The 14,850-nt window shown below is 33.7% G+C and overlaps 1 protein-coding gene across 2 annotated transcripts in view; it reads left to right on the top strand.

Moving 5' to 3' along the window:
- The window catches only part of SPAG16 (sperm associated antigen 16), a 221,404-nt gene that overhangs the window by 23,188 nt on the left and 183,366 nt on the right, over nucleotides 1–14,850 (top strand). Inside the window, exons 4-5 of one of the 2 annotated variants that reach the window (XM_011990873.1) lie at nucleotides 3,354–3,472; nucleotides 10,484–10,621. In XM_011990873.1, coding sequence (XP_011846263.1) covers nucleotides 3,354–3,472; nucleotides 10,484–10,621 — 257 coding nt within the window. Of the gene's footprint in view, nucleotides 1–3,353; nucleotides 3,473–10,483; nucleotides 11,253–14,850 lie in introns of those variants that run through there. The other variant, XM_011990874.1, reaches the window with a different exon arrangement.

Raw genomic sequence — 14,850 nt, 5'->3', positions numbered from 1 at the left:
AAAGAATCTCTTCCCATGGCCACCACACCTCTCTGTATGTGCTAGTTCACACCTGAAGCCAGCTTGTCTCTTGAGTCTCATTCACGACCCACGGCAAGTAGTGCCTGGCTACTGTTGCTGATTATTTAGGACCCAAGGACTCTTTAGTCAGCAAGTCATAAATCCTGCCTGGACTGGGTTCTTCCTTTCAAGTTGGTGGGTTCCCTTTTGGCTCAAGGAGTTTCTAGAAATGTTGTCTGGGAGCTAGGGCCTAGAATGGAGGCCTCAGGACCCTGCTTGGTGCCCTACCCTACTGTTGCTGAGCTGGCATCTATATTGCAAGACAAAGTTCTCTTTACTCTTCTCTCCTCAAGTGGAAGGAAGGAGTCTCTCCTGGAGTTGTGAGCTGCACTGCCCGGGGTCAGGGGAGGTGTGGCACAAGCCTCACTTGATTGCCCTGGCTGTTATCTCACTAAGTCATGTGCTCCTTAAGTCCACTGGCTCTGAGCCCAGCATAGCATAAGAATTTCCCAAAGAATTACAGTCTTTGTGGTGTAGACTGCCTTTCAAGTTTATTTAGTACCCCAGAACCCTTTAGCCCGTGGTGGTGAGGCTTTCTGGAACTCAGGTTCTGACTGCTGGGATGGGCAAATCCCCTCTTGCTAAGGCTGGTTTAAATGCTCCCTCTGTGGGTGATGGCTGAGTTCTGCCTGGTGTTGCTTTCTGCCATGATGATGCAGCACTATTTTCTAATGTAAAAGATTCCATAATCACTGAAGTCTTCCTCCCACAGGACAGAGATTTTATCTCCATGCCACTTGGCCACTGCCAGGGTATGGGGGAGGTGTGGTGTCAGCAACTCCAGACTGTCTTTTCTGCCTTCTTCAGTGCCTCTTTCAGTGATATGAAGTTAAAGCCTGGTATTGTGATTACTCACTTGATTTTTGGTTCTTATGAAGTTGCCTTTTTGTGTGAATACTTCTTCAGTTTGGTGTTCCTGCAGGGTTAATGATCGGAGGCTTCTATTCAGCCATCTTGTACTGCCTCCTTCCAAATTATTCTGCTTGAACTTTACAAATGTAATTTTACACTCTACCCATTTGTCAGGATTTTCTGTAGCCCCCAAATTTGCCTCATCTCACCACTATTGTGAATATCATAGCAGCTATCAGTAATAAACATCAGTGTTGAATTATATATAGCACTTTTGGAAAGAATTTTTGGGGTAGCAAAGATCCTCTTTCTTCATTGGATTTCTATGTAAACATTCTGTATATTCTGTGTAACCTGTTATATAACCATTACCAGCTTGGGAAAGAGAAGGCGAAAGGAAAACTTGCTGCTGAGTTTCTGTGGGTGAGAATAGATCTGCTTATTCAAATGGTCAGCAAACAAATTAGTGACTTCTTGCCAATATGAAGAAAATGAGAGCACTCAAGAGATGATGATTCTTTTTTTTTTTTAATTTTATTTTTATTGAGCAGCACTTCATTCTGTAAAATAGAATTAGTATTCCCTATTCCTTGGTATTTTTAGGAAACTACCAATTATTTGATTTATTTTGTACCTGACTTACATGATATGATAGTTTTTATGGCTGTACCAGTTTCATTTGTTGATTGCTGAAATGTCTTCATTTTCTAGTTTTACGTCTGCTAAGATGTTCTGTCAGAGTACTACATACAGTTTGAGTATCTTTTATCCAAAAGGCTTAGGACCAGAGTATTTCAGATTTTGGATTTTTTTTTCAGATATTGGAATATTTGGAAATATGTATCAATGATAATGACATTTGGAAAATATGGTTTAGTGTTATTCAAGTGCAAAGCTTGAGGATAGCCACCTGGGAAACACAGTCTCCAATAGAATGAGTGAGCATTCCAAAGTGGGGAAGTTAAGTTTTCACTTATATAGGCAGAAACAGAAGTTAACAGGGTTGCAACATTTTCCTTACAAGATCATTACGTAGTTTGTAACGATTTGATTGATTACAGCTTGCTGCATTCCAAGGAAGATTGCTTCGACATTTTGCAAGGAAGGGCAGTGTTCTAAAGGGGTCTGATCTCTGGTGGTATTCCATCTTTCCTAATCATTTTTAGGACAATAATGAAGACATTTAATCTATAATCAAAAAAGCAGAAGTTGCAGCTGCATGCTATGTGGCTCAGGCCACATAATCCCATTCCTCTCAAGCCTTAATAAATATAAAGTTCCAAAAGCTTTAGGTTTGGATTATTTAGTTTCACATATACACTAAGATCTCTTGGGACTGGGACCCAGTTCTAAACATGAAATTCATTTATGTTTCATATACACCTTTTACACATAGCCTGAAGGTAATTTTATACAGTATTTTAAATAATTTTGTATATAAAACAAAGTTTGTGTTAAGTACTTGCATGTGGAAATTTTTACCTGTGGTGTCACGTTGGTGCTTCAAAATTTGTGGCTATTGGAGCATTTCAGATTTTGGATTTTTGGATTAGGGATTGCTCAACTTGTACTTTAGGTTTTGAGGGCCATAAGGACTCTGTGGCTACTAGTCAACTGTCTCATGTAGTGCAAATGCATCCAAACATAATATGTAAACAAATGGGCATGGGCATGCTGTGCTCTAACAAACTATTTATAAGAACTGTTAGCTAACTCCTGATCTAGTTGATAGACTGACTGACTTCCATATGGAATAGTAGTGTAAGCTCCTTTTGTTAGTAATTATTTCCTCCATAGTGTTTCTAAAAGTCATGGTACTAAAATTATTATATTTCTTTTTAAATGATAATTAAAAGGATTAAAAGGTCCATGCATTCTTTTTTCTTTTTTTTGGTTAACATGCTATGTGCTATTGAAAGGGCAAACCTACCTTCTTACTATCCTTTAGGCAATCCAGTCACACTCCTGCTGCAGGGCCTTTGCACTTACTGATGCAGATACAAACCAGAACATAAGACATTCTGCCTCTTTGTCTAGATTTATGCTAAGATAACAGTTTTATCAGTGACATCTTCACCACCCTAAATACGTAGCAACCCAGCTTCACATGAATACTTGTCCTACACCTGGTTCTATCTTAAATCCTCTACTTTCTCCCCACCCCAAGGTACTTAGTATCATCTATAATAGTATATGTTTTTTATTTAGTTACTCATATTCTGTCTCCATCCACTTGACTAATAGATATGAGGATAGAGATCTGTTTGCTTTCATCTGCTTTATCCCCAGTAATTAAAATATTAATGGTTCCTGGCATATAACAGTCAACAAACGTTGTTGAAAAAAAATGAATGGATGAATGAATGAGTTGAAGTCTTATCTATATCGTTAATTAATGCTCTGATGTTTTCAAAATAAATAAATGCACATTTAAATTTCAGGAACGGAAAACAGTTCTTCCTTCAAAGCCTGCAGTACCTGAAGTAATAGAAGACTTTCTCTGCAATTTCTTGATCAAAATGGGAATGACCAGAACTCTTGATTGCTTTCAGTCTGAATGGTAAACAATTATGTAGATAAATAGTTCTCTTAAAATTCTAACATTTAACTTGTACACTTTTAAATGTCTTGACTTTGAAATGACTCAGCCTATGAAAAATGACTAGAAACTTTTCCCATCTCCAGCCCTGAAACCACAACACACACACACACACACCCCCCCTCGAGAATAGCAATTGCAAAGAAATTTTTATTAAACATCTTTCCCAAATATTTAAGTTTAAGTAATTTTCAAAAAATCAAGAAACTTGAATATCTCCTGGAGTTATAAAACACAAAGATACTTTATGAAAACATTTCCTAGTATTTTTGAATAATTATTGAGAGTATTTCCTGTATTTAGACATCATGCTAAACAGTACTGCTTTACTTGCTTGTTTTATTTATAGTGTAATGGCTTGTCTTTTTCTACTCACATAGCTGATTAATTATATTTCTATGAATATTCTTCATTTAGAAGTAAGTGGAATTGTGTTTTGAATATCACTTAAACACAAGATTTTCTTGTTATAATTGAAAATTTTAATAACTAGTTATGAAAATCAGCAGGTGTACCCTTTGTACCTTTATTCCTTTGTACAATAATAATGTCACCAGGCATATTTTCCATTTCCTGACATTGTTTAAATAAATTTATTAAATGATTAGATACGAAAATATATTTGAACTTTAATAGCTATTGCATATTCTAGAAAAGGGGATTAATATATCTAAAGATGTTTATAATTAGGACTAATTCCTAATTTTAAATAAATTTGCAATGTATGGATAATTTGCAATTTTTACTCATCCAGCTGTGGTATAAATTTTTATTGTTTGCTTTTTTTGGTTCTCATCTTCTGATAACATTCCCGTAAGAGCAATCAGTTTCATTATTTTAAATTGCACATCTAACATTAATAAATTTTATGAGAATTATTTTTCATTAAGCGTCTAAGAAAAACAAAGTTCAGTGGAAGAAAAATAATGCTGCTTCTCTTAAATTTAGAAATTGTGTGAATTATTTTAAATAATTTTTAATAAAAATATCCCTAAGAAATATAATTACAAATGTTCTAGAAAATGTATTTTTTGTAAAAGTAGGTAGATGATTAATTTACAGTGCTAATAAAGTGAAAGATTAATATGATTCATTTAACTTCCTGTCTTCCAACAATGTGTGTTAGGACATGTGATGCTTATATGTTGGGCCAGTCCAAAGTGTAAAATGATTGTCTTAGAATAGTGTGGATCCAAATATACTGTTAACAATCTGGTGACTATTGTCATATTTTCCTTTTAGATTTAGCAATTTGAATTCATGAGATGAAACTTCAGGAAACTAAGATTAGTGTTAGTATTAGGATTTAAAGTCTTCCCAAGCTAGGCATACTAGTCATAAGATAAAATTGGTATAACGTATCTCTTTATGAGTTTAGAATATTGTGGTTCAGGTAATTTTATCCTTATCCCTAGCTGCCAGTTTGCAATGAGATTACATTGTATTGAATACCTTATTTCATATGAAACATTTTTTATTTTGATTAGAAAACTTTACTTATTCTACATAGTAAAATTATAGAAAAATTAAATGTATTATTTTTTATCATTTTTACCACAGGAGAAAACACTTAGAATATATAATTGCTATGAATTCACTTAATCTTTCAAAACATGACCAAACAGAGATTTTCCTTTGTTAGTTTGTTAAAATAAGCAAACAAACAAAACACTGGGCAGTAAAATTTGACATAGGTTCTTTCACTCCTCAAGCGGAAAATGCAATGAATCCTTTAAATCCAGGGTTAGAAAACTAAGATCCTTGGGCCAGATCTAGCCTGCCTCCTGATTTTTAAAATAAAATCTTATTGAAACACAGACATGACCTTTCTTTAGGTATCGTATATGGCTACTTTCACTCTGTAAAAGCAAAGTTAATTAGTCACAACAGGGGCGATGTGGCCTGTAAAGATAGTTTTGCAAATTCTAAAATATTTATTCTCTGACCCTTTACAGAAAAGAGTTGCCAGAATGTAGTAGGAATTTGTTCTATGAACCACGAAAAATTTTCATTGCGGGTTTAGTCAATACTTCAATTCTATTTGTATGCCTATTAGAATTATCAATGGACAACAATAATTTCTCAGGGGGGAGAAATTAAAGAAGAAATTAAAATGGAGAAAATATGGTAATCTAATTCCAGTACCTGTACCTGAGCATATGTCATCCATCTGTCTTCCTACACTGACTGTTCCCCTATTAACATTGTCAGAACTACTCACCCTAAAGATACATTCCTACTCTTTTTTTGCCTTTCACTACCACTTCTTTTTAAACCGTTTTTCCCTTTCCAGCCAATGTTTTGAAAACAAAGTTTAAATTTTTTTTCTTTCTTCACCTTTTTACTTCCTATTCAACACTTGGTTCTTTCCAGTTTGGCCTGTTCGCACCATTTCACTGAAGGTAGGGTGGTAATGAAAATGCTATCAAAAGTAATAGTACAATTATTTATGACACTTAATTACTAATTTAATTTTTTGTAATAATGGAAGAGTTTGCAAATTAAGAGTATATTTCATTAATTTGCATGAAATATATTTTACAGCTTTTAGACAATAAAATTTGTCATAACATTTAATCACTTAAATGTGAGCAGTACAGTTACAACTTTCTGGGGATGGTTAAGTTTTAAAGCCAGAGCCTAGAATTAAAATTACCCTTGATATAGCCCTTATGTTGCCCAAGTATGTACAGGAAATATGTGTGGTGTTGTGTATACATTAATGACTCCCAGTGAACACTACGCAAATATTTGTTCCTTTGTAATTTAATCTTATTGCTGTTTCTTCAATTGGTGAGGTCTTGGCTTCTAGTTATATGTCCCATCAGAATATTTTTCCCCAGTCATTATTAAGTTAAACACAGGAATGTAGTGACTCTTCTACATAACATAAAAGTTAGCAAAAGCTAATTTTTGCTGTGTTAAATTATGATAAATTTGACCACTGTAAATACATCTGCACAGATTTATGTACTATGATATTAAGGCAACCTTTTAGGTGAGTATTTAATTAAAATTTTTAAAACAAAATATCATGTTTATTAAATATGAGGGATTTAAAAATATTTAAGAGGGTGAAGGCTTAGGCTTATTACTCAGAAATGTACTTTGTATCATTTTTATTGATATAGTATATTCTCATGCATTATTTCATTTACTTCTCCCAACAACTGTATCGAGCAGGTAGCCACAGCCGTATTTCTATTTTAGGGATGAGGAAAGGGGATAGGGAGATTAGGAAGTCTCCTCAGTGAGTGTCACCAAGTCATAGCCAGTAAGTGGCAGAGTCAACCTAGGAACATACTGATCTTAAGACCAGTCTCCTAACCACAAGGCTATATTGTGCAATTATACAAGAGAATCTTGGAAAAAATTAATAAAGGTGCCTTTTGGTTTGGCTGGATACTAAAACGACTTAAGAAAATACTAATTTAGAATCCAAATTTGTGCCTATTTTCTATATTGGTTTGAAGAATCATGGGGCCAGTAATAAACATTTCAACTGTGCTATATTTTTCCTGAGAGGGACTGTCTGGTTCTAAGTGATAGTCACGACCGTGCTGGGGATTCTAACATCCTCAGTTTGTACAGTAATTAAAATAATTTTGTCTATGTTGGTAATATATTTCCCTAAATCTTTATGAAAACATGGGGGAAAAGTTCTCATTGTAGGCTTCTTATAAGGAGATTATAATCTAGATGACCTTTCCTCTGTCTTTTACCTCCTATGCCTTGGGTGCCACCATGAGGGAAAAATAATCCTTATTCATCTGACACCATTTATATGTTTACTGGAATTCTGTCATAATATTCATCATTTATGGCATTGGGTCTTAAATGCATTTGGTATGTAGACAAAATTTTATGAAATTTCTATGCACTTTCTCCCTGAAATTCATATATATTCTCCATCTCTACATAATTCTAAGTAGTTTATGGATCTCCTGGTAAATATTAAGAGCATTAATGCAATTTTATTAGTGATAATTTATTGGCAATTTCATTGAGAGCAAATTATATTTCAAATCTCTAATAGTTATGGCAGTCTTCTTTCCCACCTGAACACTTTTCAGTCTTACTTTAAGAGTGAGTGAAAAAGAAGAAAGAAATAAAAAGTCAGGATGTTTCTTAAAACAAAAGAACAGATACATGCAAACTGAAGCAAACCACAAAAATATTATGTATGAGAATTCAGATTTTATTGAGAAGTATACTTCTGTAGTTTGTGCATTAAGATTCCTAATTACTTGTATTATTATCTAAAAATGAGCCTAAAGTCATCTTTCATATTTTTATGTGGATGGCAGAAAATTTACCTGATAATTTTTGAATATTCTGAGATTATATACTATGTAATAAATGTTGTATTTGGATTTGTGCTTCTTTTATCACATATTATTTTATTTATAGTGTTTAATTTAGAGGAAAAACTATTAAATCACTTTTTTCCTCATAGAAAATTTCTCTAGTGGTTTTCCCACATTAAATAAAGCAAGGTGCTGAAAATCATTTTTATGGTCAGAAAAAGCTTATGGTCTAATACTTCAATCAATCCCTATGTCTTCTCTTCTGAGATAAGTATAAATCATATTCCTAGTACAGATGACGTACTGAATTTGTGATTCAATTGATACTTATTTCCTGTTTTATAAATTGTGGCAAATATGATGGAATATTGATTCAATTATCTTAATCTTCAGGATATTCTATGGGGGGGTCCTCTTGCACTTTTTTTTTTTAGAAAAAATCGTATATCACACAAAACATGTGACTTTATAAATATGTAACATTATTAAATTATGATTTATAATATGAAACTACTGATAATTTATAATTTTTAGCTCTAGTATTTAGCTCATCTAGAGCAAGCTTTGTAGGGATTTATTAATAACTTTATTACTTGAAATATTTTTCTATGTTCAAATTGTTTTTTTTTTAACTTTATTGATTTCCATACACAGTGATTAAAGTTGTAATTATTTACAATCTACAATTGATTCTCTGATGTTGCTTCTTATTTCACTGAGAAAATACAAGTTCTACCTCTCCCACCTCCCTCTTTACCACCCCGCTGCCTCTGGCCTCCAGTGTTCTCTTCTCTTGCAGACTCTAATGTTACCTGAAGCCAGCTCTCATCTTGTCTGCTTGATACCAGCCCCTCTCACTGACTTAAGGATACTACTCTTGTAATCATCCCTCTTTTACCTCTATTGTCAGTTTTTTCCCTCTTTGCTGGGTCATTCCCATAAGCATACAGATGTACAATAATATCTCACATTTTAAAAAAGGAAGAGAAGAACCACCCTAGATTTCGTATCTTCTTCTAAGTTCATCTTGATTCCCTATGCTCTGCTTTAGAGCATATCTCCTTGAAAAAAGTTTGTTGCCACTTCCTCATTTCCTAGTCTCTCAGTCATCCTCTCAGTTTGTCTTTTGTCCCCATGACTCTATTGAAAACTTCCTTTTTTTTTCAATAGTGACGTTCACAGTGCCAACTTCAGTGATTGATTCTCAGTATTCTTTTCAGACTCCTGGCAGCATTGGTCACTCTTGTTCATTTCTTCCTTTTTAGAACACTTTCTTCATTTGCCCCCGGGCACAACTCTGAGATTCTCCCTCTATTTCACAGGCCTCTCTTGCTTAGTCTTTTTTGGTAGTGTTTTCTTTTCCCCTCAACTTGGAAGCAGTGAAGTGTTTATGGCTCACTCCTAGGACCTCTTCATTTCTTTCTTTACTTTCATTTCTCACTGCCTAGCTGGTCTCTTTCAGTCTCATGACTTTAAATAGTATCTGTAATGTTGATTACCAAATTGCCCACCCTTTTTTCCGGAACTCTGAATGTGTATACTCAATGTTTATTTTCACTTAAATGTCTGCTAGGCATGTTACATTTAACACGAATGGAACAATCCCTTAATTACTCCAACCACTCTGCTCCTCCTGCATTTGTCCCCACTTAGTAAATAAATGGCTATCTGTTGCTCAGCCTAAAACCCTGGAGTCGCACTTGCCTTCTCTCATTTACCAACACCTGACAGTTGATCCATCAGATAGTCCTGCTAGCCCCACCTTGACAGCATTTCTAGAAGGTACTTACTTCTCATAATCTCCAGTGCTACCAACTTTCTTCAAGCCACGATGCTCTCTCCTTGACTATTGCAATAGCCTGCTAACTGGTCTCTCTGATTCTATGCTTGCTAGACTAATCCCTTTAAAACATAAATCTGGTCAGTGTCACTTGTCTCAAAACCTTCCTATGGTTTACTTCTGATTCAGAGTAAAATTGCTTTCCTCACCATGGCTCCCTGATGTTTTCCTGACTCATCTTTCACCACTCTCTCTTTGATCACTTAGTTGGCTTCAGTTCCAGGCACTCCAGGTACCCCGGCTGTTTGTTGTTTCTTGTAGTTGCCAAGCACTTCCTTGGTTCAGGGCCATTGCATTTACTTTTCCATCTGGCCTAGCTGCTTCTCTCCCAACTATCCACATAATACAGTCCCTCATTTCCTTTAGATCTCTGTTCAGGTATCACTTTGTCAGTCATATTTGTCATTCATGCCCACCCTATGTAAAACAGCACAAGCACCGCCATCAATGTTTCCACCTCACTCTTCCTGTATCTTTTCGCCATCTTATTTAACTTCATAGAACTCATCACCCTCACCACTAGAATGGAAACTCCATGAAATAGGGACTTAGACATTTTTGTCAATTTTACTGTTGTCTAGACCAGTGCCTGGAACATAGGAGATGTTCTGTTATTATATTTTATATACCATGATGGCATTGGTACCTAGAAGTCATATTTTATTCTAAAATATATCATGAATGTTGGACATTTTAACTTATAAATGTAACACTGCAAGTAATTACTATAATACTCCCTAAGACTTAACTTTTTGAATTGTACATAAATTAAGCCAATTTGGCAGAAAGAAATGACATAAACCCTTTTGTTTGATTTTATCCTAGGTATGAGTTAATACAGAAAGGAGTGACTGAACTTAGAACTGTTGGGAATGTTCCAGATGTCTACACCCAGCTTATGCTTTTGGAAAATGAGAACAAAAATTTAAAGAAAGATTTGAAGCACTACAAACAAGCAGCTGAGTATGTTACTTTTTAAATGACATTTTCTTATTTTTCTTTTGGACTAAATAAAAAGAGTTGAATGAAGTTGATTATATGTAATGTACCAGAGCCTTAATTTTGGAAAACTGGATTTTTCTAGTTGTAAAAAATGTAAGAGGCTTCACTACCAAATTAATTAAACAGATGATCAGAACTATCATAATTGTAACTTACCAACAAGAAGGGAATGCAGGGAGTTGTTTAGGAGATGGTACATTTGTTATATAACATTCACTTCCTTATGTATTTGATAGTCTTTTCATGATTCATAACATTTTCTCCTGTAAAGAGACTAATTTCTGAAATAATAATTAAATTTATAGAAAGCCGAGAGGAAAATGCTAGTTTATTCCTAGTAGAGGAGTTTCAGTATTTGAAAATTCTCCAGAAGGAATAATATAAACTGTGGACTTTGAGTGACAATGATATGTAGGTTCATCAATGTTAACAAATGTACCTGTCTGTTGTGGGCTGTTGATAATGGGGAAGGCTGTGCATGTGTGGGAGTAGGAGGTGTATGGGACATCTCTGTATCTTCTAATCAATTTTGCTATGAACTTAAAACTGCTCTAAAAATAAAGTTCATTAAAAAAATAAAGAGAATTATCTATACTGTTTTCCATACAGGTTGAACTAATTTACATTCCCACCAACCATGTATGAGTGTTCTCTTTTCTCCACATTCTCACCAACATCTGTTATTTTTGAGTTTTTAATAATAGCTGTTCTGGCTGGTGAAAGATGCTATCTCATTGTGGTTTTGACCTCAGTCCAGCAATTCCACTACTGGGTATCTACCCAGTTGTATAAAAATTCCACCCACACTCTTACATTTATTGCAGCACTATTGACAGTAACAAAGTCATGGAATCAACCTAAGTGTCCATCAGCAGATGATGGGATAAAAAATGTGGCATTTATATACAATGGAATACTATTCAGCCATAAAAATGAATGAAATCAGGCCTTTTGCAGCAACATGGATGGAACTCGAGGCCATCACTCTTAGTGAAATGACTTAGAAACAGAAAGTCAAAAACCACATATTCTCACTTATAAGTAGGAGCTAAGCAATGAGTACATATGGACATACAGAATGGAATAATAGATACTGGAAACTCTAAAAGGTGGGAGAGATGGAGGAAAGTAAGGGATGGGTAAAATATCCACTACTTGGGTGATTGGTACACCAGATGCCCAGATTCATCACTATGCAATATATCCATGTAAAACAACTGCACTTTTACCCCTAAGTCTATAAAAATAAAAATATTTTTAAAAGAAAACATAAACTATCCATAATTTCACCACCCAGGGCCAGCCACTCACCGTTTTGTTGAATAGCAGCCTTGACTTTCCTCAATGCATATATATTAATGCATATTTATGAGTAACTTTTAAATATAAACTGCACTAATACCATATTTTGTAAGTTCCTTTTTCATTCAAGAGTACATGATTAATATATTTTATGAAAATAAATTTTATTCTAACTTAGAATTACTGAAAGGAAACCTTTGTTTAGTAATTTCCTGGCATAAATTTATTCATAGAAGAGAAGCCAAATCTCTCCACACCTTTCTTTCTACAATTGATGGAAGGCATGCAATTCCTGGTGAACAATTTTAGGTAAACAGCCAGTGTTATTCTGACAAAGAATATGTGAATGCATTAATTTGGGGTGAATCTGCTCATCTGAGGCAATGTTATATGGAAAAATCAATGCCCAGATGTGAAGCAGAGTTCATATTTTATTTATTAATTCATTTTTATTAAATATAGTTAAAAAGAGGGCCTTTCTCACTTAAAGAGGCATATTAAAACCAAAATTAGATTAATAGAATTACCATATAGGAACATAATAAGATTTTTGATAAGTTTAAAGAAACATGACTTTTCATTAAGAAGCAGAGAAAACATTTAAAATAAGCTCTTACTTGTGAACAATGGCAGTAAACAATTTGTATGATATCATTTATTCAAGTATTGTCCGTACTTGTAGAAATGTTTTTGCAAGGTATATAAATTTTGTATTATCTATGGATGTAATGTACCATTTAGAATTTTATATTTTACATTAGAAGTGTATGATGATTCTGAAGAATATATTACTAGAACCAGTGTTCTCTCTATTCTTTGTTCCATTTCTCAAAAGTGTTTTGTACTATTTGCCCTGATGCTCACTATGATTTTGTATATTCATCTAATGGATTCACTGGGAATTTGATACAGCATATTTCTCACAGTGCTGCCTGACACACTTTCAGTTCCTGATCTCCTTTGAATTATTGCTTGAGTTTGCTAATTTTCTGTTAAATAGATCAAAGCAGCCTCTTTATGCCATAAGTTTAGCTCCAGTGACATTGAATAGTCATTTTTAAGTACGGGTCGTTTATTGAATATTATGTTTAATAGCAATAATATAAAAAAATATTACTCATGCAGATTATTAACTTAATGTTAAAAGAAGCCAGGATTAAAATGCATCACTCAAATGAAACATCTTGTCTCACTAAAATATCAGATTATTGTTTTAATTTTAACAGTTCGTGACTGTTTCTCAAATCTATCTCATTCCATAGAACTTAAAATCGAAAAAGTTAGACAAGGAACATTTGTGTTTGCTTTACTCTACTTGACATGGAAGATTTGAAAGGAAGCTGCCTGATCCTTAGATGCTTAATCTTTATTTTACTGAGTGGATATTAAGCATGGTGTGCTTTCACAGCACATTTTAGTAAAATGCTTCCTTATAACCTGGTTCTACTGATACATTCTTAGAAAATGGAGAATGAAGTTTTGTTCCGTTTTGTCAGTAGTTTTTTTGTTATACTTAATAATTGTACATACATTTATACATATGATAATTGTACATGTGATATTTTGATACATATGTATCAAATACATTTGTACATATGATAATTGTACATGTGTTATTTTGGTTACATATAATGTGTAGTAATCAAATCAAGAGTATTTAGGATATCGATCACCTCAAACATGATTTCTTTGTGTGTGTTGGGAACATTTTAAATCTAACTATTTTTAAATAGATGATAAATTATTGTTAACTGTAGTCACCCTACTGTGATATTGAACACTAGAACTTAACCCTTCTATCTGTTTGTATCCATTAACCAATTTCTCTTTATCTCCCCTTTCCACCCTACATCCCCCACATACTTCCCAGCCTCTGATAATTATCATTCTCCCTGCTACCTCCATGAGATCAACTATTTTAGCTCCCATGTGAGTAAGGACATGCAATATTTGTCTTTCTGTGCCTGGCTTATTTCACTTAACATAATGATCTCCAGTTCCATATATGTTCCTGCAAATTATAGGGTTTCATTCTGTTTTTAAAAAATGGTTTAATAACATTCCATTGTGTATATGTGCCACATTTGATTTATTTATTCTTCTGTTGATGGATACTTAGGTTGATTCCACATTCTTGGCTATTGTGAATAGTGCTGCAATAAAGTTTTGAAAGAAGTTTTCCAAACTACGTCTGTCATGCTACCAGCCTGCTCCAAATGGTAGTGTTTAATCATCTAGGTTTTTCAATTTGACTTCTGAGGATAATTTTCAAATAGCAAGTAGTGACAAACATGAGATTCCCTTTATTGAACTTGAGCTAATGTTTATATTTTTAGGATTAGGATATTTCTTAAGGCAAAATAATTGTAGATATAAAATACTTTTCTAATAATAATTTTTAATACACAAAAAAGTCAGGTTGCAGATATATATTATTCTTGATTATACTAATAGCATTTAGTGGTGTATCTCTAGAAAAATCAAATAAATGATACAGCTATAAAATTAATACTTATCTGGGGGAAAGTTGCCATGAAAAGAGTACTGATCTTAAAGTTCAAATACCTCGCTTCTAATACTCTGTTACTTATTAACTCAGTTTGCTGAATTACTCCCAGTTTTCTTATTGTTAACCTGGGAATCATTTTGCATAATGTTGTTAATTTCTATGGAATAATGTGATAATTAAATGAGACAAGCTATGTTAAAGAGCTTTGTAAATCACAAAGTGCTTTGAAATGTCAGCTATTATCAATAACTCTAAACGCTGTCATCTCTAGGTTTTTATTAATCACATCATTAGTATTTTTTAAATTCAGCAATGATGAAGCATGAAGAAAGAAATGAAAGGAGAAAATATTTCACACTAAACTATCATTTGAATTGCC

This window comes from Mandrillus leucophaeus, unplaced genomic scaffold (assembly GCF_000951045.1).
Source record: "Mandrillus leucophaeus isolate KB7577 unplaced genomic scaffold, Mleu.le_1.0 Scaffold386, whole genome shotgun sequence".
In the NCBI taxonomy this organism is placed as follows: Eukaryota; Metazoa; Chordata; class Mammalia; order Primates; family Cercopithecidae; genus Mandrillus; species Mandrillus leucophaeus.
This window is presented reverse-complemented; position numbering and strand designations above follow the sequence as displayed.